Here is a 27,455-nt window from a genome sequence, read left to right as displayed (position 1 = left end):
CATATGGTTTCTAGGCAGTTACCAAGGTGGTAATCACAATGCTCATTGCTACCCTGAGTCCAATAAATGAAACCAGAAGTCTCTATAATGTTCTGGTGCAGAGATATGTCATTTGTTACTTGGTTGCTAAGGTAACCCCATCTGGTTGCTCGGCAGTTACAAAGGTGATACTCAAAAGGCTCCTTGCTATCCTGAGTCAAATGAACTAAACCAGAAGTCTTTACGATGTTCTGGTGCAGAGATATGTCATTTGTTACTTGGTTGCTAGGGTAACCCCATCTGGTTACTAGGCAGTTACAAAGGTGATACTCAAAAGGCTCCTTGCTATCCTGAGTCAAATGAATGAAACCAGAAGTCTCTACGATGTTCTGGTGCAGAGATATGTGACTTATTACTTGGTTGCTAGAGTAACCTCATCTGGTTGCTAGGCAGTTACCAAGGTGATAATCACAATGCTCCTTTCTATTCTGAGTCAAATGAACGAAACCAGAAGTCTGTATGATGTTCTGGTGCAGAATGATACTTATCAAGGCTCCTTACCATCCTGAGTGAAATAAGTCAAACCGGAAGTCTCTAAGATGCTCTGATGCAGAGATATGTGATTTGTTACTTGGTTGCTAGGGTAACCCCATCTTGTTGCTAGGGTAACCCCATCTGGTTGTTATGCAGTTACCAGTGTGATACTTATCAAGCCTCCTTGCTACCCTGAGTGAAATAAGTCAACCCAGAAGTCTCTACGATGTTCTGGTGCAGAGATATGTGATTTGTTACTTGGTTGCTAAGGTAACCCCATCTGGTTGCTAAGCAGCTACCAGGGTGATATGTGACATAGCTCCTTGCAATCCTGAGTGAAATAAGTCAACCCGGAAGTCTCTACGATGTTCTGGTGATATATAGGATTTGTTATCTTGTCATAGTAGGAAAAATAAAATTGTTTTCATGGGCGAGACCCTCACCATAGTATGTCAATGGGACATTTTCGGGATGTTTTTTGCCCCCCAGGGGTGCACCGTACCCCCAACCCCTTAGAAAAATCATAGCACAGGTGTCGTCAATAGGCCGGTCGATTTGACACCTCATTTGTGGGTCTACGACAAATGGTGCGGGACGAGTTAGGTGCCGAAGTTTGTATGGAATAAGAAGAAGAATAACAACTAGATAGGTACATTTCCTGAAGAAAATGTGAGTGGTGCTTGCCGTGGCAAAAATTTTCACCACAATGTCCCTCCAACTGCCCCAAGTTGAAAGAGGCAACCCCCATCACAGTAGGATGTTCTGGTGTAGAGATACTGGTGTTGTTCTATGGTTGCTAGGGTGTTCCATCTGGTTGCTAGGCAGTTACCACGGTGATACTTAAGAAGGATCCTTGCTCTCCTGAGTGAAATAAGTCAACCCGGAAGTGTCTACGATATTCTGGTGCAGAGATATGTGTTTTGTTACTTGGTTGCTAAGGTAAGCCCACGTGGTTGCTAGGCAGTTACCAAGGTGATACTTAACATGGCTCCTTGCTATCCTGAGTGAAATAAGTCAACCCGGAAGTCACAACGGCATTCTGATCCTGAGATACTCATCTTTGTGATTTTGAATGGAAGTCAATGGTTTTTGATTGCTAGGGTGGTCTAAATGGTTGCTAGGGTGTGGCTAAGTAGTTCCCATGATGATAGTTGTAGACTGATTGCTCACCCAATTAAAACAAGCCAACTGTCATGTCTCTAGGACATTCTGATCCGAAGATATCACACTCTAAATGAAAGCAATACTGTTGGTTGCTAGGGTGCTCTAAATGGTTGCCAGGGCGTGGCTAGCCAGTTCGAACACGGCTTGCTAGCCCGAATCAAATGAGAGCACCCACATGTGTCTAGGACATTCTGATCAGAAGATATCACACACAGCCATTTTGAATGGAAGTCAGTGGGGATGGTTGCTAGGGTGGTCAAAATGGTTGTTAGGGTGTGGCTAAGTAGTTTTTTAAATGGATACATGAAGACTGATTGCTCACCCACGTGAAATAAGCCAACTGCCATGTCTGTAGTATGTTCTGATCCAAAGATATCCCTCTCAGCCATTTTTAAAGGAAGTCAATAGGGCTGATGGCTAGGGTGCTCTAAATTGTTGCTAGGGTGTGGCTAGCCAGTAACCAGAGAATTTCTTATTGGCTGATTACTAATCTGACTGAAAAGAGACAATCCCCAAGTGTCTACGACATTCTGTTCTGAAGATATCCTTCTGAGCCATTTTGAATGGAAGTCTATGGGGGCGGTTGCTAGGGTGCCGTAAATGGTTGCTAGGGCATGGCTACACCATTTCCAAGATGATCCTTAAAGACTGATTGGTAGCCCGATTGAAATGAGCCCGCCCCCATGTCTCTATGTCATTATGATTGGGAGATATGATCTGACAACTTTCTTGCATTGACTGCCATAGTAGGGGGAAAAAAATGTTTTCATGGGCAAGACCCTTGCCATAGTATGCCTATGGGAAATTTTTGGGATGTTTTTTGCCCCCCAGGGGTGCACTGTACCCCCAATCCCTTAGAAAAGCCATAGCACAGGTGTCGTTAATAGGCCAGTCGATTTGACACCTAATTCATGGGTGTACTACAAACGGTGCGGGACAAGTTAGGTGCCGAAGTTTGTACGGAATAAGAATAATAATAATAAGTATGTGAGATTACAATAGTGATGCTTTGCTTGCAAGCACCGCTAATAATAATAAGTTTAAATAGAATATCAGTATGTTGGCTTTCTCAAGCCAACATAATAATAATAATAAGTTTAAATAGGATTTCAGTATGTTGGCTTTCTCAAGCCAACCTAATAATAATAATAATAATAATAATAATAATAGTAAGCTTATATAGTAGATCAGTATGTTGGCTTTGACAAGCCAATATAATAAGTTTAAATAGAATTTCAGTATGTTGGCTTTCTCAAGCCAACCTAATAATAATAATAATAATAAGCTTATGTAGTAGATCAGTATGTTGGCTTTGTCAAGCCAACATAATAATAACAAGCTTAAATAGTAGATCAGTATGTTGGCTTTGCCAAGCCAACATAATTAGTATTTTTGGTTGACACCTTCATTTGTAAGTGGTCCATTGTACTATATAAAGTTATTGTGTGAAAATGATTTCTAGCAATTTTTTAAAAATTACGACATGTCTTGCAATTGTGCCGTCATTTCCACCAAAACCAAAATTTGCCCCAAATAAAGTTTTTTCAAAAGTTAGTGTACTTGTTAACCAAGTGTAAAAAAGTGTCAATGAAGAGCATACTTGAGATTAAATATGAGACGAGTGATGTTTGAAGAAAATAGAAAAATCAAGGTACATTTTTATTTGTGAGTGGAGTTTTTTTTATTGGGCGTCATTTCCAATAAAGCTCTTATGTTACCAAATTATGCAAAAGTGTGAATATATTATTTAATTTTGAGTATTTAGGACACATAAATTGTTAGTTATGCAATTAGCCTTAGCAAGACAAAGGAGTCTGCCCTTTTATTTCAAAAACATTAAAAATGTCATTTCCATCAATGTAATTTCCAGCCCAGAATTCTATTAAACACTATTCAGAATTTGATATGTGCTGGAAACGACACTGTGGTGGGAATTTTCATGACAAAAAATGACAAATCTCCTGTAATGCATGGACATACACTGTTGGACATTGTTAGTAGACAAATTAAATAAAGTAATGAGAGTGTGAAATATATTTTAACAAGACTTTATACTTTAAAAAGAATATAAAAAATCTAAAAGTGCCTGAAGTTGAAGAAACACCCAATAATGCAATTAATTATTTTCTTATTTAGTAAGTAGAATATGTACATTATGTGTATTTACCAAATTTGTATCTTGTAAAAAAGAAATACGATAAAATTATAGTTTCTGGTGAATTGGTGATATATACAATATCTCTCTTTGTAGCTGACTCACACTGACTGACAGATTGAGAACGAGTTGAGTGATATTCTCCTGCTGTGTCTGCAGCATATGAATGGATTCTGTCTGTCTCTGGTCCTAAAATACACATATACATGACATAAACAAGGGTGATAGAGGATGAGAGGTCAGTTTAAAGGCCAAAAGGCACTTTGTCTCAACTCAAATTAGCATGCAACAGAGCTGTTCAGCCTTGATGTCAATTTGTAGGCGAACACTGAAGTCTAATTCACCATGGGTTCCCTTGTTATTTTACTATGGGTTTTTATAATGGGGTTTTTGAACTTATGTGTAAAATAAGATCTGTGGTAAACATTACTTGATGAAACATGGACAATTTTTTCTACAACATAAATTCCTCAAACGTGAATTTGAAGCCAAAGTGTGTTTTTAAAAAAAAAAGTATGTAATTCAATATGGCTTCAAAATTCACGTTTGACGTATGAAAGTGTGTAATTATGTTGTAGGACAAAATGTTCATGTATCGTCAAGTAATGTTTACCACAGACTTTATTTTACTCATAAGTTCAAAACCCCCATTATAAAAACCCATAGGAAAATCCATAGGGAACCTGTCAAATTATATTCTGGGTTTTTTTACTAAAAGCTGAACAGCTATATTCAGTATATATTGACAAGCTTGATTCCTTTCCTTGCTGTCAGATGAACCCACTTGACTGAGTAAAATTAATGTCATCAAATGTGGAATAAATGTGGAATAAATAATCTTCATACCATGAAATATAAACAGTAGGGATGAGCGATTTGGACCAAAAAATCGATGAGCAATTATTTTGAAAAATATTTCGATTGTGATTTTAACTGCAATATGATAATTAACATAAAAAAAAAAAAAAAAAGAAATAATAAAAAAAAAAGGTCTTTTGGACTGAAATTAAGCCATGGGCAAACCAATAGAAATACTGTTCAAGAAAGTGTGTTCACAATTGAGACCTCTTAAAAAGAACCAGATTAAATAAAAGAAAAAATACAGTGAAATGTAGAGGGAGAAAAAAATGATTTTTTTCTAGTATTTTCTTAACCTGCATGTGGCATAGCTACAATATGTGTGCCTTTATTTTTAGCTGAAGCTTTTATTTTGGTGGTAAAGGAAGACATTTCTGTTTGTAGTTGAGTTGACAATGGCCTTTTAATGCAGAGAAATGCTCTCATCCACTCTTCTGTCCACAATGAGGTTACTTTATATTTTGATAGTAACTTTTAGTGGCCAAGCATATTTGAAATTACACAAATGTGCATTTAGTGAATCAAGAGTGCTTTAAATGTAACGTGCTCAGCTCGTTTGGTTCACGCATGCTTTGAGTATGTGTAAAGCCCAAAGTATGCTTCGGTTAGACGTGAACGCTAAGCGCCTGCGTACAGGACACGTGACACAAATTTCATCATCAGCAGATTGCTTGCACATTGAACATATGTGGCCCGATTTTTCTAACCACATGTATTCCGAATGCGCAGTATGCGCATGAAATTATTTGCACTAATTAGTGGGTTCACAAGGTGGCAACACTCACAGTTGAGCCGTTGCTGTAACAAAATGATAGAGGAAGATGTAATCGCCACTAAACAACAGGACACGAAGGTGGAAACAACAACAGTGGATGTGCATGTGTGATTAGGTGAGGAGATACCTGCATTTGTAGGAATGAAGGAATATAAAGACATCTTTATGGGTCTAAACTCCTGAAGAGAAATAGTTCAGTATCTCATAGCAGTCGTAGCGTGCAGGTGCCAACTGCATATGTATGCGCACACTTTGAAAGGCTGAGCGACGATAAAAGTTTGCATCAAAATCAAAGTATATTTTGGGTGTTGCACTACAGAGAACAGTGCTGCACACATACAGTATTTAATTAATTTGCATACTTTGTGGTTTGGTTATCGCACTACATTATTTCACGATTTAAATTTATTTCGATTAACTGTTCAGCCCTAATAAACAGTATGACCTAAAACACTATTTAACATTTTGTCTCAAGGACTGTTTGTGTAAAGATGTGTCAAGTAAGTTTCAGCAGATTTTAGTCAACAAATCATATTATAAGTGAAGCTTCCCATTTGAAACCAAATCTCCAAAAAGTAACAAGGTTTAATCAGGTATAGAGTATAGCACCTTTAAAATAAAGGACTGCACTATGTCTGCACTATGTAAGAATTTGGATTAAGAAATGTAAGAATATACAGCAGTTTTTAACAGCACATGAGGTAATTCATTGATTCCGACCTGTTCCTCAGCAATTCTTTAAGTATTTTGAAGTTTGATGATTGTTTTGTTAAAAGCCTTCTGTATCTCCTCCACCTGTTTCCTGTACCTGGACAGGAGAAAAATAAGTGAATCTGAACAAATCAAAGTAACAATTTCACTAAAGGGCTAAGTCCTAGCAGTTCTAGCAAAATGTTCTCATAAATACTGGTTCCTCATTAAGCAAATTCATTACATGTGTTTACATGCACAACAATATACGAGTAATCAAAAAGCAGCTCATTCTAAAAACCCAACAATGCAAGAAAACGTTGTGGTTACTTGTGTAACCTCCGTTCCCTGATGGAGAGAACGAGACGTTGTGTCGATGTAGTGACACTAGGGGTCACTCTTGGGAGCCGGAGACACCTCTGGTCTTTGATAAAAGGCCAATGAAAATTGGCGAGTGGTATTTGCATGCCACTCCCCCGGACATACGGGTATAAAAGAAGCTGGTATGCAACCACTCATTCAGGTTTTATGCTGAGGAGCCAATATAAGGTCCGGCCATTTCAGCTGGTAGTTCAGCATTGTGGCAGGAGGGACACAACGTTTCATTCCCTCCATCAGGGAACGGAGGTTACACAAGTAACCACGACATTCCCTATCTGTCACTCACTCGACGTTGTGTCGATGTAGTGACACTAGGGGTCCCTATATGAAATGCCACAATTGGCTGAACTGTGTTACGTGAACTGGCAGTGTGTGGTGGGCAGACTACTGTGTGCCTCATAGCCAGCACACCAGGTTGACACGTATCCTCCCCAAACATAGTTATGAGTGTCGAACGGCCCTTTGGGGACAAGCCAACTACCCAAGAGATAGAGACAGGCTTAACCCAGTCGTGGCCTCTTTTCCCCTTCTCTTTTTTCCACTCCCTAAAAAAGAAGGGGGATTATCCGACAGGGCCGCCAGGTCTAGTCGGGGGGTGTCCCTCCCAAGGGGAAGACACTGCAGAGACCACACCTCGCCCAAAGAGAGGGGGGATATTTAAGTGGAAGAATACGTCACATGGTCTTTCCAACCATGTGGAGAGTCTTCAAGGTAGATCCTACCCAATGGGGGAGGAGTTACTACAAACATGGAGACTGGGGCAGAGGGGTTCTGCCCAAGGAAGACGCAGTTTGCCAACAGGGAAACAAATTAGCGGAAGATATATATCGCATGGGGTTAGCCTTACAGGAGCACCTACCCCAGAACAGGACTCTTAGTTAGCACGTGTACTGGGCCGGCAGCGAGTCTCTCCGAAAACTCGACTGCCACAGGGCTCGGAGGAAGTCAATCAGGGAAAAAACTTGTGAACACTACTGGGAATTAATGGCGCACGTCTTCAGCTCAAAAGGAAGTGGAAGGTGCTATGTGCAAGCGATACACCCGGCCGGCTATCCCGGGCTTATCCGCTTGTGTTGCGTGCCACTACCTGGGACGAAACCGGTTCCACCCGGAGGTTGTAGAACCTTGCAAAGGTGTTGGAACCTAAAAAGGGTCGTGGGAACCTTGGGCACATAGCCCGGTTGGGGTCTCAGGATCACGTGAGAGTAACCCAGACCGAACTCCAGGCACGTTTTGCTGACAGAGAACGCTTGCAGGTCTCCTACCCTCTTGATGGAAGTGAGTGCAGTCAGGAGGGCAGTCTTCAAGGAGAGTGCCTTAAGCTCGGCTGACTGCAAAGGCTCAAAGGAGGCTCTCTGTAGACCCTGAAGAACTACAGAGAGGTCCCATGAGGGAACGAGGTGCAGTCTGGAGGGATTCAGCCTCCTGGCACCTCTTAGGAACCTGATGATCAGGTCGTGCTTCCCTAAGGACTTACGTCGACTGCGTCGTGGTGTGCTGCTATGGCGGCAACGTACACCTTCAAGGTGGAAGGGGACAACCTCCCTTCCAACCTCTCCTGCAGGCAGGAAAGCACTGATCCGACTGCGCATCTCTGGGGGTCTTCCCGTCGGGAAGAACACCACTTAGGGGGCCAGCTGTGTGCCAGCGCGTCTATGCCGAGGGGAGCCTTGGAGGGCGTAACAGAGCGGACAGTGGGAGTATTCTTGGGAGGCGAACAGGTCCACCTGTGCCTATCCGAATTGACTCCAAATCAGCTGGACCACCTGAGGGTGGAGTCTCCACTCTCCCCTGAGGTTAACCTGCCGTGACAGCGCGTCCGCTGTAGTGTTGAGGTTGCCCGGGATATGAGTGGCTCGCAACGACTTGAAGTGCTGCTGACTCCAGAGGAGGAGATGGCGGGCGAGTTGTGATATACAACGAGCAGTTGACATATGCTACCGTTGCCGTGTTGTCTGTCCGAACTAACACGTGCTTGCCCTGGATCAAAGGCTGAAACCTCCGCAGGGCGAACAGAATTGCCAACAACTCCAGCCAGTTGATGTGCCAATGCAGTCGCGGACCCGTCCAGAGGCCGGTGGCTGTGTGCCCATTGCAAACAGTGCCCCAGCCCGTTTTGGAGGTGTCTGTCTTGACCACGACGCACCTGGAGACCAGTCCTAGAGGAACACCTGCCCGTAGAAACAAGAGGTCGGTCCAAGGGCTGAAAAGACAGTGACAGACCGGTGTGATGACCACGCGATGTGTCCCGTGGTGCCATGCCCATCTCGGGACTCAAGTCTGGAGCCAGTGCTGAAGCGGCCTCATATGCATCAACCCGAGCGGGGTGGCCACCGCCGAGGATGCCATATGCTCCAGGAGCCTCTGAAAAGTTTCAGTGGAACCGCTGTTTTCTGTTTGAACGCCTTCAAACAGGCCAGCACCGACTGGGCGTGCTCGTTCATAAGGCGTGCCGTCAAGGAGACTGAGTCCAACTCCAAACCAAGAAAAGAGATGCTCTGAACCGGGAGGAGCTTGCTCTTTTCCCAGTTGACCCGAAGCCCTAATCAGCTGAGGTGTGAGAGCACCAGGTCCCTGTGTGCGCACAACATGTCTCGAGAGTGAGCTAGGATTAACCAGTCATCAAGGTAGTTGAGAATGCGAATGCCCACCTCCCTTAACGGGGCAAGGGCAGCCTCTGCGACATTCGTGAAGATGCGAGGAGACAGGGACAGGCCAAAAGGGAGGACTTTGTACTGATATGCCTGACCCTCGAATGCAAACCGCAGGAAGGGTCTGTGTCGAGGAAGGATCGAGACGTGGAAGTACGCATCCTTCAGGTCTACCGCCGCGAACCAATCTTGATGCCGGATGCTCACCAGAATGCGTTTTTGCGTCAGCATCTTGAACGGGAGTCTGTGTAAGGCCCGGTTCAGTACTCGCAGGACTTTTTTCGGTACGATGAAGTAGGGGCTGTAAATCCCCTTCTTCATCTCGGCTGGAGGGACAGGTTCTATCGCGCCCTTCCGTAGGAGGGTAGCGATCTCCGCGTGCAAGGTAGCAGCGTTTTTGCTCTTGACCAAGGTGAAGTGAATACCACTGAACCTGGGCGGGCGCCTGGCGAACTGAATCACGTAGCCGTGTCGGACGGTCCGGATCAGCCATCGTGACGGATTGGAAAGCGCAAGCCACGTGTCCAAGTTCCGTGCAAGGGGAACCAAGGGGACGTCGTCGGACATACCGGCAGGTGGGGCCTCGCGGCGGGGTGGAGCTCGAGGTGCCACACCACGTTGTGGCCATGCTGAATCTAGGGACATCGAAGCACTTACCTGGCTCCCTGTGACCACCCCCGGAACAGCCTGGGATGGGGGAGGAAGAGGCCTGTCCTCGTAACCCGTGGAGACTGCCACATCGGGGGCGGCTGTGTTCCACAGCTGGGCACTCAGGGGTGGAAAGACCACCACTGTAGCGCCAATCCTGCAAGAAAAAACCCGTGGACGGTAGTCGTGATGACGACCGTGCACACCGGGTATGTGACCCAGGGAGGAAGGAAGCCGCTCTTTTGCTGAACTGTTGGGTACCACAGCCACTTGGAAATGCGGCGAAATCATACAAAAAGGCAACAAAATATTTTCCACCTGGCCCTCCACCGGGGGATGGAGTGGTCTTCTTACCAGCTCCAGGTGTGTGGGTTCCCTCGTCCCTGGGTCGCCCATCTCAGGGGCACTTTGACAACCTCTGTGGGTTCTTAGGCGCCGACTGTGAGACGGGTGGCATCAGCTTCCTGCGGTGGGCTACACGAAAGCAAGCCACGACCACAACATTGCCATGGTCATGTTCTTGCAATAAGAACATGAACCATCCACAAACGCTGCCTCCATGTGGGTCGCGCCCAGACATGAAAGACAGCAATCATGACCATCCATAGTTGAGAGATAACGACCACAACCAGGAATAACACACAATCGGAAAGGCATTTTTAAAAAGACGCGTCTTTAAAAAGACGTTCCGTGTGTGCTGCTCTTTTAGAGAAATATATACTCTTTTAGAGGAAAAAAGCTCTTTCAGAAAATATACTCTCTTGTTTTCTGCCGAAGCGCCCAGGGGCATTATCTGCAGTGCACCAGTGCAGAGGAGGGAGAAGTCACTGAAATGCGCCGTCAGATCTAGCAGAGGTGAATGAACAGTAGAATTCAGCTCAATGAGCAGACCGTTCAGTTCCGAAGAGAAAATCTGAATGAGTGGTTGCATACCAGCTCCTTTTATACCCATATGTCCGAGGGAGTGGCATGCAAATACCACTCGCCAATTTTCATTGGCCTTTTATCAAAGACCAGAGGTGTCTCGGGCTCCCAAGAGTGACCCCTAGTGTCACTACATCGACACAACATTGAGTGAGTGACAGATAGGGAACCATGTTTACATGAGATCTGAAATTGTTATTATTTTCTCCAGTTTTTACATAAAAATGTAAATAGAATGCACACACTGAATAACTCTTTTCAAACAAATAGTTAGCAACACTACAAGTTACTTACAAAAAGTAGCTAACTATGATAAACCATTTAAAGATAAATAACAATATTATATTATTTAAATTCTGCAATCAGTTCTTACTGCATATATTTAAGTGACATTAAACCATAAGGGTGACAACATTAAATTGAACATAAATGTATACTTAATATACATCAATTAAACTAGAAAACTGAATCGAAATATAGTGATAAACAGCAGCAATACACTAAATATTTCTCTTTAAAAAAGTGAAGAAAAAAAAGTCAATTTAAGGCTGTGCGGGGCTCAAATTAATCAGTGAATCATTTATGTGAACTAGTTCATTCAGTTCATTACCGGCTGAAAGAACCAACTCACTAAAATGAAGTGGAGTTCCCAATGCTAAATATATTATTTTAACCTGTTCATTTACATAAACAGGCTGAAAGAAACCCATTTACTTCAATGTTTTGGTTTTCCCATCACTTTATGAGAGAAAGAGGACGGTTGTTTGATTACTCCATTACGGCATACGCAACATAATGTGACAAACGTAGCATTACTCGTTAGAAATTGTCGCTTGTTACTGGTATTGTTTTTTTTGTTTTGTTTTTTCTTTCTCCCCTTTTCTCCCAATTTGGAATGCCCAATTCCCAATGCGCTCTAAGTCCTCGTGGTGGCGTAGTGACTCCATGTCTGAGACAATCAATCTGCGCATCTTATCACGTGGCTTGTTGAGCACGTTACCGTGGAGACCTAGCGCATGTGGAGGCTTCACGCTATTCTCTGCAGCATCCACGCCCAACTCACCACACGCCCCACCGAGAGCGAGAACCACATTATAGCGACCATGACCGCGACCATGTGACTCTACCCTCCCTAGCAACCGGGCCAATTTGGTTGCTTAGGAGACCTGGCTGGAGTCACTCAGCACGCCCTGGATTCGAACTCGCGACTCCAGGGGTGGTAGTCAGCGTCAATACTCGCTGAGCTACCCAGGCCCCCCTCACTACTGTATTGTTAAAATAGCTGAGCTACAATCTCACACTGAAAAATGTAATTAAGTTAGTAGCGACCCTACTTTTAGCTAACTATTCCCTTAACACTGGTAAGATCATGCATCTAAACACACTCAATGGTAAAAACTGTGTTCTCACCTTTGGCTCAGCTGCTCTAGATAGCGTCCACTGAGAGACATGTTCATCTCCAGGACCTTAATGCGATTGTTGAGCCTCATTAAAACTGACTCTTTCTGACTAGAGCCATGGACCGGTACATCCAGGGAGTTTTGCATTTCCGCATAGATCTCAGAGGATGGTTGTTCAATGTTAGGGTTGGTCTCCAGAACAACATCATCCAAGATTTCCTTGCTTTTTAGGTTAATTAACTCTACTGACCCAACTGTAGGATGAACAGACTGAGGAGGTGTCAGCTCTCCACCTGTGACCATCTTGCTTTTGGATGGTTTAGGCATTGTGGGATCCACAAGAGTAGATGAGGAAGCATGCTGTGACTGATCTACTGTATCTTTTGAAACCCTAATAGTTGAAAGGTCATTGTCAAGGTTGGACTTTTCCGTTGTTACTGATATCTGGCCACAACCTACCTGGCTTATAACAGCAGGGCTGGATGTTAAATCCGAGAGGTTGGTATGAAAAGGTTTCTCAAGGCTCTGTTGGGGGAACTTTGCTTTAAGGCACTCAGTGACAGATGGACATGCCAGTTCAATGGGGTGGATTGCTTTGAAGGAAAGAGAGTCAGCAGAAACTGGTTTAAGCAGATCTGAAGTCAGACTAGGCTCAAGATCCAAAGATTCAAGCCTTGATTGGGTTTCTGGAACAAACAGGATTTCAGTGTTTTCTGAAGATATTGGCACTTCTGTGATTGGGGTGTGAATGTGATGAGTTTGAGATGGGACTGTCATGGCTGAAATAGAGGGTTTCTTGTGTGGTAATGCTGTGAGAGGTTGCAAACGTAAGTTTGGCTTTTTCCTCTTTGGGATAATCGTTCAAGAGGAGCAGCACTGCAGAAGATACTCTTGAAGCGAGAAACCATGTGAACAGGAGTAATTCTGCTGAGCTGTTTTTGATTCAAAAAGTTTTCCTTCAGAGGACTGATCTGATTCGTCCTCATCATCATCGGGCAGCAAAGTGACGATCTGCTCTGTTTCAGTTGTAGTTTGGACAGGAACATCCCCAACAGTAAGTTGTGTGGTGGGATCTTCTGGCAGTGACACTGCTGGTGTTGGTGCTACATGGTCAACTGTAGTCTCGAGTAAAGATGGTTGTTTCCATGATCTCGTTCAGATTGGGCTGATCAAGCACCATTGTCACTGGCCTGAATGGAAGAAGGTGAAGTGTAAGACTATGGCGATGGTCTTTATAATCTGTGAGAAATGAGAGGTAGTATTTTGCTGTGGTACATAAGCTATGATTCAGCCAGGGTCCAAAATGAACACAAGGCAAGCTCTAAATACGAACAAGAACTGACTTTGATGACTAAATAAAACAGCAGTTGCTGGACACGTTATTGGAAACTGTGGCATAATACATGGTTAAAGTCCAACTGTAAGAATGATAGTCCGACCCTCAATGATGTAAGTGATGTGAGCAATTCAAATCTGCCGCAACTTGTGCATCTTCTAACAACTTTTACCTCAGAGGAAAATTTATCTTCAGAAGTTTGTCAGGTTTCTTTTTTTTTTTTTTTTTTTTTTTTTTTTTTACTGGCGACACAGATGTGAAATAGTGGAATATCCCTCATGTTAATTCACCAAAATTAGTAATTAGTAATCCCTATATCCATGGAAAGCACTTTTTACATTTATTCCTTAAAGCTTACTAGTATTTATTTGGTCTCACTTTAAATGTATTTAACTACTATGTACTAACATTAAGTTTCTATGTACTAACATTAAGAAATATTTATGGCCTGTAAATTTCCTCAAACAGTAAATTTTGGACCCTGGACACAGCGGTGCAGGTCATTTCATAGAGAGGGCTTTGATTGCATTATGCACTACATACTTTCCTAACTGCTTAAACAACAAGAGCACAGTTACATACACAGTGGAAGAGGTGGTGCGGATCGCTTGAGGAAGTAAAGACATTTCTTCCATCTTTAAATCTACAGTGGAGTTTCCTGAAAAACACCATAAACATTCTCATTTATCCAACTACTGTACAAATAGTCACCATTCTTGGCATGACATTTATTTAAAATGTGTTTTCTCCTAAAAGTGATTTTAGAACTGATCTCCTCCTGCAGCATTGTCTGGATTTGCACCCAGCACATTGGCAGCAATGTTGTTCACCATAGTGAGAAGAGCATCTGAAACACAAAATTAAATTACGTTGTGTTCAAGTGTTCTGCTAAGTAACCCATAGTTGGGAAAGTAGTGGCACAACTTTATCTACTCACAAAAATAACAGGGATGAAGCAGAGGGATCCAGCAACACTTGTGGGAAAAACTTTATTTTAATTTAAACGTAACCAAAATAACCAACGCATTTCGGCACAAAGCTCCTCATTAGGGTCTCAAATTAAAGTGCAAATATAGATGTTTTGCACATTAATTTGAACCCTGATCATGGTCTATGTGCCGAAAAGCAGTTATTTTTGGTTACTTTTAAATTATGAGTAAACCAGGCCATGAAAAACTTTGGACATCTGTGTAGGCAAGTATTATACAATAGTAAAGGCCTCCCCATTAATTCCCCTTGACTAAAATCAAGAACATATTTTAAGTGTCAATATCAGGAGAAATTGTAATAAAAACTGTGTAAAGTGTGTAAAAATTGTGTTTATCATGTTCCTCTGACACTCAGTTTAATGCTTCATGAATATCTACAGCAGAGTCCTGCAGGGTCGTATTTTATAAACCCGCACCTGCCCCACACCTGCATTACTTAACAGAACACCCGACCCGTTATCTGACAGCAGCACTAATTTAATTATGTACCTGACCCATTTAACATAAAGACTCGCACCTGCATTAAATAAATGTACTACATCAGGTAGACAAAAATGGTTTCACACAAGCAATCAAACTAACATTAGGCACTCTGAGTTGGAGCACTTAAGAAAAATAGACACGTAGCCTAACGTTGTGGTGACAATTAACAGAAAGAATATAAGATTTAAAAAAAATAGCCTTGGCAATTTGACTTGCAGTCTGCCCATGCCTATTGATTCCCAATCTGCACCCAAACCTCAAAGACAATGTAAATATTTTTCCACCCGTTACATCAAATATTAGCGGTTCACCTGTCAGGTACCCGCCCATATGCAGGACCGTTTTAAAAAAAGTTATGCAACAGGCTCTTAACGTGAATAGTTATGTTCCTGGATGTTGAATGGTAAATACAGTGTTACAGTCACGCTTTAATAAACAACAACAGGGTTTATTAAAACCCTTCCCACCTTCTCCAAGCCATCTGTCCGTCCATCCTACCTACACTTACATACATAATTAACACATCTAGTAGAGACTTACAGGCACTTTTCCCACTGCATTTAAGTAGGCTTGAGTAACTCCACTGCTTGAAAAATCTGCGCTTAACCCCACACAAGTAGAAAATTACAGACCAGTCTCTCTCCTCCCATTCATGGTGAAAACACTCATAAGGGTAGTTTCTGGGTAGAGTCGCTGAGACAGGTGAGAGCTGGATCCAGATCATTTGTCCTTATTCTACTGGACTTATCTGCAGCCTTTGACACAGTCAACCATCAGATCCCCCTGTCCAACCTCTCTACTCTGGGCATCACAGGATGTCTTTCAAGGTAGCCTGGAGAGGTGAGGTGTCCAAGTCACATCAGCTAATTAATGGGGTACCTCAGGGCTTAGTGCTTGGACCACTTCTTTTCTCTGTATACACAACATCACTGGGACCCATCATTCAAGCACATGGGTTCTCTTACCACTGCAACTCCGATGAAAAACAGCTCTACTTGTCTTTCCAGCCTTCACAGTGATGGCTCGAATCTCTGCCTGATCTTGGCCTGGGAAAAACGGAGCTCCTTGCCTTTCCAGCCAAACCTGCTGTTGAGGACAACATCACCATTCAGCTGGGTTCATCTACGATCACACTTTCTAAAACGGTCAGAAATCTAGGGGTAACCATTGACCACCAACTCAATTTCACCGACTACATCTCAAAGACAGGACAATCATGTAGATTTACACTCTACAACATCAGGAAAATAAGAACCTTCCTGTCTGAACATGCCACACAACTCCTTGTTCAGTCACTTGATATATCTAGACTGGATTATTGTTATGCTCTCATTACCGGCTTTCCTGAATGCGCAATTAGACCTCTGCAAATGATACAGAATGCAGCAGCAGGTCTTCAACGAACCAAAGAGAGTGCATATTAAACCACTCCTTGTCTCTCTACACTGGCTGCCGGTTGCTGCACGTATCAAGTTCAAGGCTCTATGATGACATACAGAACAGTCACTGAATCTGCTCCAGCTTACCTAAAATCATACCTGCAGAGCTACATTCCCACCAGAAGCCTGCATTCGGCAAATGAGCGGCGCCTTGTACCAACACAAAGAGGCACCAAATCACTTTCCCAGACTTTCGGCGGAATGACCTTCCCAACTCCATCTGTGAAGCAGACTTCAAAATTCTGTCTTCAAAAAATGGCTAAAGACACATCTTTTCCATGAGCACTTGACCATCCACTCATAAAAAAATATGATAAAAAAAATTAAATTATTCATGTAGCACTCTAATCTGTCTTGGATAGTATTTTTCTGATGAAACTGAAACTTTGTAATGCAGCACTTTTCATACTACTGTCTCCTTAAGATGAATAACTTATGTTGTATTATTCCTCTTTTGTAAGTCGCTTTGGATAAAAGCATCTGCCAAATGAATAAATGTAAATGTAAATGAATGGTGTAATTTAGAAATGTACAGGTAAACCTAAATAGCATAAAATTACAAAATAAGTGCAGTGTATTGTTATTACTTCAGGGAAGAAGAAATTTTATAATTTCTTTAAAAAAAAAGAAAAAAGTTACACCCGTTCTGTTTCCGGTCAAAACGACCACGTACAGCCAAGGCGTCAACCTTTATTGAACAGCCTAGGAGGGTTAACCTTAGTTTTTCTTTTGTAGTTACCGCTTTATAAAAGCAACAAGGCTCTCGAGGGCTAACAACACCCTTTAGCCATGAATATACACATAATATAGCATGACCTTATTGCTGAAATACAATCTTAGTCACTGTTCACCACACAACTTATAATCATGACTAATCTACACAAAACTGCGCATTTTAATACTGTATGTTACCTCTGAAAATTCAAACTGAACTATTGCCTTTGACAAATGACATTCCTCTCTAAATGTCCGCACTCCTTCATATCTAAATAACATAGGTGTATCTGATAATACTTACCTTTGGCAGATCCAATCAGATTTTTGGAGGATTTCTCACCTAATGGCACAAAGTCAGGAGGCTGATCTAAACATTTACAAAGACAAAAAAACCCAAAAAAAACAAGCTATTGTTTTTATATAATTTGTATGTAATTATTGTTGTTATAAACAGTCACATTTATTCCACTGTATTCAGATGCCAAACAGTATTCTGATATGTGTGTAAAAAACACCAGACACCAATAAACTGATGATAAACAGTCTGCAACATCACTGGAATTTTTTACTTTACACATATAAATGAGACTATGAATTTACCATAGTCATGGTCATCTTGTTGTCTGTCCGCTGGCTCTGAATTCATATCATACTCCTCCATCATACTGGTGCCAAAAACCCTTGAGAAACAGAACAAGAAAGTGACAAAAAGAGAGAGAGAGAGCTACTGAATGACTATAATAGCAATACAATTACTGTCAATGAATCAGACAAAAGCAAACAGCAAAGAGTAACTTAAAGTCGAAGTCTAGAAAGGCTCATTTCAATATTTGTTGAATTATTTTCAGCCGAGGGTACGTAAAACTGTGGCATAAGTTTCATATAATACCTGACTAGACTGAGAGGACAGAAATGTTCAGAGCCTAACTTAGACAGTAGCTCCACCTGCAAAAAAAAGGAAAAATGCCTGAAACTGGGAACAAACAAGATAAATATCTAAGAGAGAGATAGAGAGAGAGAGAGAGAGAGAGAATGAGAGAAATAAACACCTGAAAACTTCAATGGTTATAAAGTGTTTAAGAATCATTTGAAACTATCTGGATTTAGACCATGTTTAAACACATTTCGTTTCACCATTTTTAAATAGTTTTCTGTACTGTCTCTTTACTGTAAATCCAAGTGCAGTTAGATGGCAACAGTGATGCGTTAATTCACTAACGTGTACATACAAACACACTGAACCTTCAACAGATGATGCAATTCTCATTTGGTGTGGGTGTGGCCTAGTGGTTAATAATCTGCTGGGATAACCAAAACATTGTAAGTTCAGATCCTGACACCATAGTGCCCTTGATGAAATGCTGCTTAAATATTAGCATGAGGACTCAACTGCAGTTTGAAAACTACAAATCTCAAGAGATTTTTGAGTTTTTAGCTAAATGTTGAAGTGATGCCTTGAGAAAGGCAATTTTTTATGTTTCTCACAGGAGATCAGTTGAAGAGGATAAATATGATTTTAAACATGATCAACTGGTTTTGCTTCAGGACAAAGATTATGCAAGAGCAACACAGCAGATCTGAGAATTATACAAAATTAGGGATTCACCGACATGAAGATTTGTGGCCAATACCCATACTGATTTTAACAAAAAACAATAGCCCAATACCAACATTTTGCCACTTACCTTATTTTCTCATCAGATCATCAGATTTTGGTCAATAATTGTTTTTAAACATGTACAAAGTGGTACAAAAGCAATTTTATTGTTCTAACGATAAATAATTTCCATTGAACATGGACTGGATATGTTGAACACGTGACACCATTTTAATCAGCATTTTCATGCTTATGACCAATATGCCGATGGTTTCAGAACTGGAGAAAGAATCGCCATTGGCTGGTAATTTTTTGTTTTTAATCGCCAGACTTTTGACGACATGTAAGCGTAATGCAACTGAAAAAGCAAACTGGGAAGGGAGCATCTTCACATATAATATTCATGTACTCTATCTGAATTTACGTTCTATATAAATAACTATAACACACGCTATAGTATGTAAGTATATATTTTTATTTCATTTTTCAAATTTAGATATTTACACATTTATTATACTTAATACATTACTACATTTTGTTTCACATTTTTTTACGTTGATATGTATAACAAGCGCTACAATGGTAATGTCTCTTTAAGAGTACCGGCAGTAACACGAGCAAGTGTTTACCTGGAGAGAGAACTTGCACGGTTGTTTTTACCTCAGCCGTATACGTACAGTAGGTATAAGCTTTCTACCACCGCAATCACTGCTTGAATGAGTCATTGGCAGCTATAAACCACTAAGGAGCGTTTTTGACTTTGGATGTCAATAAGATATGGGAAGCATTTTTTCATCCCTTTAAAAAGTATTATTTTTCTCTCTGCCATCCACAACCCTATCAGGACAGACACATGATCCCAACCTTCCAGTTGAGAACTACTGCTATGTATAAACAGCAAACCCAACCAAACACTCAAGCCATTCATCCAAACTCAGCGTTAAGAAAGAAAAGCAAACCTTAATGTATTTGGTGAACATCTGATGCAGAAGAAATAGAAAAGAGATAAAGAATTCAAAAAACCACAGATGACAATATGACTCACTGTTTACTTGTCTATGGCAGGTGTGAAGATTCAGCTGACCAGTTAATATGGCTAATTCTTACTTACCTTGATGTATTTAGCAAACAAATGTTCATCCAATGGAAAACTCTGTACGGTCCGCTCGTCACACACATGAAATGTGCCGAGCTTTACCCATTTGTTGGTTGGATATCTGAAAAACAAAAACAGATAATAAAGTAAGCTAATAAAATCATTTAAACTCAAATCAATATTTTGTGTCAATTTATTTATTTATTTGTTAAGCAGCCATGTAAAGTGGGATAATATGCAGTCAGCTGGTTATTATCACAAAATAAACCCCTTCAGGATGATAAAAGAGTCTTTCATTCCAATTCAGGTCTGTAATTACCCTTTCAGAGTTTATTTTGCAATAATGATGTCTGACTGTACATTATCCCTCACATATCTACACGCTTGCACACGTGTACAGATTAAATATTTGTTAAACTAAAAAAGCCATTATAAATACTTTATATAAAGATATAAACAGGAAATATTAACACCATGGCAAGATTTCTCCAACATATGCATTAGTTGGTTAAGAGGACATTTGACCCAAAAATTAAAATACTGCCATCATTTTCTCACCCTCAATACGCTTCTGCATATTGAAGCTTGTCACATCGCGATTCTGAGACATGCAAGAACCAATGGCATTTGGCATCAATGACATGAAACCTGCAATGATGCATATGAGATTTGACTTTACTTATATTTCGGTCTGTTCCTCACATAAAGCTATCCTATGAAGACTTGCATTGCAGAAGACTTGGCATATAGCACATTAATCATAAGAACTAGCTTTATGGATTTTTTTCTCCCTCTTTTGAGTTTGATAGCCCTTGGTCACTATATTCTTTCATTGAAAGATTGTTCTTTTCTCACTGCGAGAACATGACCATGGCAACGTTGCGGTCGCGGCTTGCTTTTGTAAGCAAGATTCCGCCTCTTCGTAAGAAAGCACACCACCCCAGCAGCTCCCCGCCTCGGTCCTTCTACCTACGGGTTTGAGGCCAGCGCGGCTAGCACTGGGGGCGATTTGGGGACTCCAATGGGATCGCCTCCGCCGGGTATCCCCCCGTGGACCTCCCATTCCCCAGCGCGCTCGTCTGCCCCGATCGGGCTTCCGGATGAGTCCGCTGGCTCGTCTCATGGCGAGTTCGACCTCTTGTTTGGAGCACGCAAAGCTGATGAGCTCTCGAGCACAGCATCGGAGAGCGGGCTTGTCCAGTCAGATGCAGAAGCCTCAGCTGGACTCCCCCTTCGGGGTCAATTACACAGTCACAGGCTGATGCAGAGATGACGGACATGCTTTCCTGGGCGGCCGCGAGCGTCGGGCTAGAGTGGAACCCTCCGCTCTCCCCTGAACTCTCGCGATTCTCCCCACCCCTGCGTGCCCAGCTGTGGCACACATCCGCCCCCGATGTGATAGTCTCCACAGGTTGCGAGGACAGGCCTCTTCCTCCCCCATCCCAGGCTGTTCCGGGGTGGTCACAAGGAGCCAGATAAGTGCTTCGATGTCCCTAGACTCAGGACGGCCACGACATTGTGTGGCACCTCGAGCTCCGCCCCACCGCAAGGCCCCACCTGCCAGTACATCCGACGACGTTGTCCCTTTGGTCCCCCTTCCGCGGAACTTGGATGCGTGGCTTGCGCTTTCCAATCCGTCGCAATGGCTGGTCCAGACAATCCGACATGGCTATGCGATTCAGTTTGCCAGGCGTCCGCCCAGGTTCAGCAGTATCCACTTCACCTTGGTGAAGGACGAAAACGCTGCTACCTTGCGCGTGGAGATCGCTACCCTCCTACGGAAGGGTGCGATAGAACCTGTCCCTCCGGCTGAGATGAAGAAGGGGTTTTACAGCCTCTACTTCATCTTACCGAAAAAAGGCGGTGGGTTGCGCCCAATCTTGGACCTGCGAGTACTGAACCGGGCTTTACACAGACTCCCGTTCAAGATGCTGACGCATCAAGGCATCAAGATTGGTTCACGGCGGTAGACCTGAAGGACGCGTACTTTCACGTCTCGATTCTACCTCGACACAGACCCTTCCTGCGGTTTGCATTCGAGGGTCAGGCGTATCAGTACAAGGTCCTCCATTTCGGCCTTTTCTTGTCCCCTCGCTGTCTTCACGAAGGTCGCAGAGGCAGCCCTTGCCCCGTTAAGGGAAGTGGGCATTCGCATTCTCAACTATCTCGACAATTGGGTAATCCTAGCTCACTCTCGGGACATGTTGTGTGCACACAGGGACTTAGTGCTCTCGCACATCAGCAGATTAGGGCTTCGGGTCAACTGGGAAAAGAGCAAGCTCCTCCCGGTTCACAGCATCTCTTTTCTCGGTTTGGAGTTGGAGTCAGCCTCTTTGACAACGCGTGCAAGGTCGTTGTTGGCCTGTTTGCAGGCGTTCAAACAGAAAACAGCGGTTCCACTAAAACACTTTCAGAGGCTCCTGGGGCATATGGCATCCTCAGCGGTGGCCACCCCGCTCGGGTTGATGCATATGAGACCGCTTCAGCATGGGCTTCAGACTCGAGTCCCAAGATGGGCATGGTGCTGCGGGACACATCGCGTGGTCTTCACACCGGTCTGTCACCGTCTTTTCAGCCCTTGGACCGACCTCTCGTTTCTACGGGCAGGTGTTCCGCTACAGCAGGTCTCCAAGCACATCGTGGTCACGACAGACGCCTCCAAAACGGGCTGGGGCGCTGTTTGCAATAGGCACGCAGCCGCTGGCTTATGGACGGGCCCGCGACTGCATTGGCACATCAACTGCCTCGAGTTGTTGGCAATTCTGCTCGCCCTGCGGAGGTTTCGGCCATTGATCCAGGGCAAGCACGTGTTAGTTTGGACAGACAGCACGGCAACGGTAGCATATGTCAACCGGCAAGGCGGTCTGCGCTCTCGTTGTATGTCACAACTCGCCTGCCGTCTCCTCTGGAGTCAGCAGCACTTCAAGTCGCTGCGAGCCACTCACATCCCGGGCGACCTCAACACTACAGCGGACGCACTGTCACGGCAGGTTACCCTCAGGGGAGAGTGGAGACTCCACTCTCAGGTGGTCCAGCTGATTTGGAGTCGATTCGGATGGGCACAGGTGGACCTGTTCACCTCCCAAGAATCCTCCCACTGCCCGCTCTGGTACACCCTGACCGAGGCTCCCCTCGGCATAGATGCGCTGGCACACAGCTGGCCCCCTGGCCTGTGCAAATATGCGTTTCCCCTAGTGAGCTTACTTGCACAGACCCTGTGCAAGGTCAAGGAGGACGAGGAGCAGGTCGTCCTGGTAGCACCCTACTAGCCCACCCAGACGTGGTTCTCGGACCTCACGCTCCTCTCGACAGCCCCCCCAGTGAATTCCCCTGAGGAAGGACCTTCTTTCTCAGGGATGGGGCACCATCTGGCACCCGTGACCAGACCTCTGGAATCTCCATTTCTGGCCCCTGGATGGGACGCGGAAGACCTAAGCGGTCTACCACCCGCGGTCACTCAGGCTTGGGCCCCCTCTAAAGCCTGTATGCTTTTAAGTGGTGTCTGTTCACTAAGTGGTGTTCTTCCCGACGGGAAGACCCCCAGAGATGTGCAGTCAGATCAGTGCTTTCCTTCCTGCAGGAGAGGTTGGAAGGGAGGCTGTCCCCTTCCACCTTGAAGGTGTACGTTTCCGCCATAGCAGCACACCAAAACACAGTCCTTAGGGAAGCACGACCTGATCATCAGTTTCCTGAGAGGCGCCAGGAGGCTGAATCCCTCCAGACTGCGCCTCGTTCCCTCATGGGACCTCTCTGTAGTTCTTCGGGGTCTACAGAGAGCCCCCTTTGAGCCTTTGCAGTCAGCTGAGCTTAAAGCACTCTCCTTGAAGTCTGCCCTCCTGACTGCGCTCACTTCCATCAAGAGGGTAGGAGACCTGCAAGCGTTCTCTGTCAGCAAAACATGCCTGGAGTTCGGTCCGGGCTACTCTCATGTGATCCTGAGACCCCGACCGGGCTGTGTGCGCAAGGTTCCCACGACCCCTTTTAGGGACCAGATGGTGAACCTGCAAGCGCTGCCCCAGGAGGAGGCAGACCCAGCCCTGTCATTGCTGTGTCTGGTGCGCGCTTTACGCATCTATTTGGATCACACGCAGAGCTTTAGGATCTCTGAGCAGCTCTTTGTCAGCTTTGGTGCACAGCGGAAAGGAAGCACTGTCTCCAAGCAGAGGATCACCCACTGGCTCATTGACGCCATAACTATGGCATATCACGCCCAGGACGTGCCGCTCCCGGTAGGGCTACGAGCCCATTCTACCAGGGGTGAAACAGCCTCCTGGGCCCTGGCCAGGGGTGATTCTCTAACAGATATTTAAAGAGCAGCAGGCTGGGCAACACCCAACACAATTGCAAGGTTCTACAACCTCCGGGTGGAACCGGATTCGTCCCAGGTAGTGGCACACAATACAAGCAGATAAGCCCGGGATAGCCGGCCGGGTGTATCGCTTGCACATAGCGCCTTCCACCTCCTTTTGAGCTGAAGACGTGCGCCATTAATTCCCTGTAGTGTTCACAAACTTTGTTCCCTGGTTGACTTCCTCCGAGCCCTGTGGCAGCCGAGTTTTCGGAGAGACTCACTGCCGGCCCAGTACACATGCTAACTAAGAGTCCTGTTCTGGGGTAGGTGCTCCGCATGTGGCGGTTCCCTGTAAGGCTAACCCCATGCGATGTATATCTTCCGCTAATTCGTTTCCCTGTTGGCAAACTGCGTCTTCCTTGGGCAGAACCCCTCTGCCCCAGTCTCCATGTTTGTAATAATTCCTCCCCCGTTGGGTAGGATCTACCTTGAAGACTCTCCACATGGTTGGAAAGACCATGTGACGTATTTTTCCACTTAAATATCCCCCCCCCTCTCTTTGGGCGAGGTGTGGTCTCCACAGTGTCCTCTCCTTGGGAGGGACACCCCCCGACTAGACCTGGCGGCCCTGTCAGATAATCCCCCTTCTTTTTTAGAGAGTGGAAAAAGAGAAGGGGAAAAGAGGCCACGACTGGGTTAGACTGTCTCTATCTTTTGGGTAGTCGACTTGTCCCCAATGGGCCGTTCGACACTCATAACTATGTTGGGGGAGGTTACATGTCAACCTGGTGTGCTGGCTATGAGGCACACAGTTGTCTGCCCGCCACACACCGCCAGTTCACGTAACACAGTTCAGCCAGTTGTGGAGTTTCGTATAGGGACCCCTAGTGTCACTATATCGACACAACGTCGAGTGAGTGACAGACAGGGAACGTCATGGTTACTTGAGTAACCTCCGTTCCCTGATGGAAGGAACGAGATGTTGTGTCCCTCCTGCCACAACGCTGAACTACCCGCTGAAATGGCTGGACCTTGTCTCGGCTCCTCAGCATAAAACCTGAATGAGTGGCAGCTCCTTTTATACCTGTATGTCCGGGGGAGTGGCATGCAAATACCACTCGCCAATTTTCATTGGCCTTTTATCAAAGACCAGAGGTGTCTAGGGCTCCCAAGAGTGACCCCTAGTGTCACTACATCGACACAATGTCTCGTTCCCTCCATCTGGGAACGGAGGTTACACAAGTAACCATGACGTTATTTTGTGGTACTCATGTTGCAGCCGAGTGGGCCTGACTCACTGAACATTCACTTGACCGTCCGAGGAAACTGGGCACTTTTTTGTTTCTTTTTGTACTGGTTCAGCCTAGTGGCTGGAGTTTGTTTTGTGGAATAGCACGCTTTCAGGACAGTGTTGTGGATGAATCTGCACGTTCTTTGTGCTGATGCCTCCTATTGGTTGGAGTTTGTTTTGTGGAGTATTTCTTGCAGGACATTGGAGTGACTGGGTCATTTGTTGCTCTCGTAGCAGTCGAATAGACCGGCTCACTGAACATTCATTTGACTGCCCGAGGAAACTGAACGGCTTTTTTTTTTTTTTTTTTTTTTTTTATGTGCTGTTTCCGCTAGCGGTTGGAGCTTGATTTGTGGAGGAACACACCTTCGGGACAGTTATGTGGATGAATCTACACATTCTGTGTGTTTATTATGAAGTTAATTAACAGAAGTTCGGAAGGAGCATGTTAATTTTAATCTAACAAATCACAGCCCGCGAGCAGGAGTATATAAGCTGCTGCTTACCTGCTTCCTGTGACAACTCTTCTGACATCCCACCTCCACCTATTCTCTAGATTTATTATCTAAATAAGTAAAGTCCGGGGAGGGGGGGGGTAATCAGGACTTGAGTCGAGTCTTGAGCTCTGAGCCCTCCAGTATACGGACAGCAAGCCGTTTACTGCTTCAACAAATTAGATTACATTAATATACAAACTACTGAACCACCTACTGGCTGGAGTTTGTTTTATTATGTTATCTTCTGTTGTGTAATTCTGTCTCACAAAATTTGTATAGACACACTGGACTTGAGCAATCCGACGGCAAAGTTGTCCTCTCTCATAGGCGTACATGGACTGTTTGAGTTTAGAGGGATGGACGCCAGTTGGCGCTGTCGTGCGCGGGGATAATGCGCACGTTTTTCTTTTTTCTGTTTGTTTGGTTCGGGGGTACGTTTGTGGTTTGATTGTTGCACTAATGTTGGAATGTGGTCTTTATAATTTTATTTTTGACACACAATCTATTTTTTTCTAATATGTCAAAATGTCAAATGTAAATATGAGTGGATTGTTTCTTCCACATGGAATGTGAATGGGTTGGGGCACCCCATAAAAAGAAGGAAGGTTATTTCTTTTCTTAAACATAAGAAATATGATATAGTGTTTCTTCAAGAAATGCATCTTTCCCTGCAGGAAACTGAAAAATTTGGGAAAATATGGGGTGGACGTGTTTTCTTTAGTGCTGGCTCAAGTAAGAGCAGGGGAGTCATAACACTGATAAGTAAGCATCTACAATTCAAATGTCTCAAACAGATTAAAGATAAATTAGGAAGAGTCATTACTGTTTTATCAAAAAGGTTGATTTTGGCTAATATTTATGCACCTAACGCTGCTGATCAGGGCTTTTTTATAGATCTTGAAGGGATGTTGCAAGCCACTGACACCCCTCATGACATAATATTGGGAGGAGATTTAATCTATTGATGGACTCAATCCTTGATCATAGTGAAGCAAAAGTGTGTAAGCCCCCTAGAGCAACATTGACGCTTCACAGGATGTGTAACAATCTTGGTCTTACAGATATTTGGAGACTTTTGAACCCATCAGGTTGGGACTATACATTCTTTTCATCAGTCCATAAGATTTATTCTAGAATATATATGTCCCTCATTTCATCTGTTGTTGATTGCTCAATTGGAAACATCTTAGTCTCAGATCTATCCTTGTGAGTTTAGAGATGTTGCCACATACAGAGAAAAAGAAACCATATAGTTGGTGCTTTAATATATCCCTTTTGCAAAATCCTGAATTCCAACAAATGTTAAAGGCTGAAATCAATGTTTAAATGAAGACCAACTGGTCCTCAGTATACTCTGTGGGCGTGGCTTGGGAGGCACTTAAGGTGGTTCTTAAGGGTCGGATCATACAGTATGCCTCATTCACCAAAAAATCCAAAGCACGAGAACTCATGGAATTGGAAGGGAACATTAAAAGTGCTGAGGCAGAGCAACTGACCTGATTGAAATACAGATATAATACTATTTTGTCATGGAAGGTGGAGATTTGGCTGTTCAGGGCA

At 43.9% G+C, this 27,455-nt stretch overlaps 2 protein-coding genes across 2 annotated transcripts in view; both read right to left on the bottom strand.

Moving 5' to 3' along the window:
* Window positions 1–3,322: 3,322 nt before the first annotated feature.
* Window positions 3,323–27,455, bottom strand: part of LOC127442118 (SUN domain-containing ossification factor-like) — a 36,442-nt gene continuing 12,309 nt past the window's right edge. Inside the window, 10 exon segments of the mRNA XM_051699921.1 lie at window positions 3,323–4,021; window positions 6,186–6,273; window positions 12,170–13,021; window positions 14,264–14,342; window positions 17,425–17,490; window positions 17,724–17,803; window positions 18,013–18,068; window positions 19,680–19,700; window positions 19,832–19,937; window positions 20,384–20,464. Of these exon segments, the coding sequence (XP_051555881.1) occupies window positions 3,881–4,021; window positions 6,186–6,273; window positions 12,170–13,021; window positions 14,264–14,342; window positions 17,425–17,490; window positions 17,724–17,803; window positions 18,013–18,068; window positions 19,680–19,700; window positions 19,832–19,937; window positions 20,384–20,464 (1,570 nt within the window). The 3' untranslated portion in view covers window positions 3,323–3,880.
* On the bottom strand, window positions 6,296–10,537 carry LOC127442927 (uncharacterized). Its single transcript, XM_051701324.1, has 2 exons — window positions 6,797–10,537; window positions 6,296–6,494 (listed from the first exon to the last, which is right to left on the bottom strand). Exon 1 carries the CDS (start codon window positions 10,229–10,231, stop codon window positions 9,083–9,085), a length of 1,149 nt encoding a protein of 382 aa, XP_051557284.1. The 5' UTR covers window positions 10,232–10,537; the 3' UTR covers window positions 6,296–6,494; window positions 6,797–9,082.

Source organism: Myxocyprinus asiaticus, chromosome 6, assembly GCF_019703515.2.
Source record: "Myxocyprinus asiaticus isolate MX2 ecotype Aquarium Trade chromosome 6, UBuf_Myxa_2, whole genome shotgun sequence".
Lineage (NCBI taxonomy): Eukaryota > Metazoa > Chordata > Actinopteri > Cypriniformes > Catostomidae > Myxocyprinus > Myxocyprinus asiaticus.
This window is presented reverse-complemented; position numbering and strand designations above follow the sequence as displayed.

Coding starts and splice junctions, on each gene's coding strand:
- LOC127442927 (XM_051701324.1), bottom strand. CDS start 10,231: ATGGGCGACCCAGGGACGAGGGAACCCACACACCTGGAGCTGGTAAGA.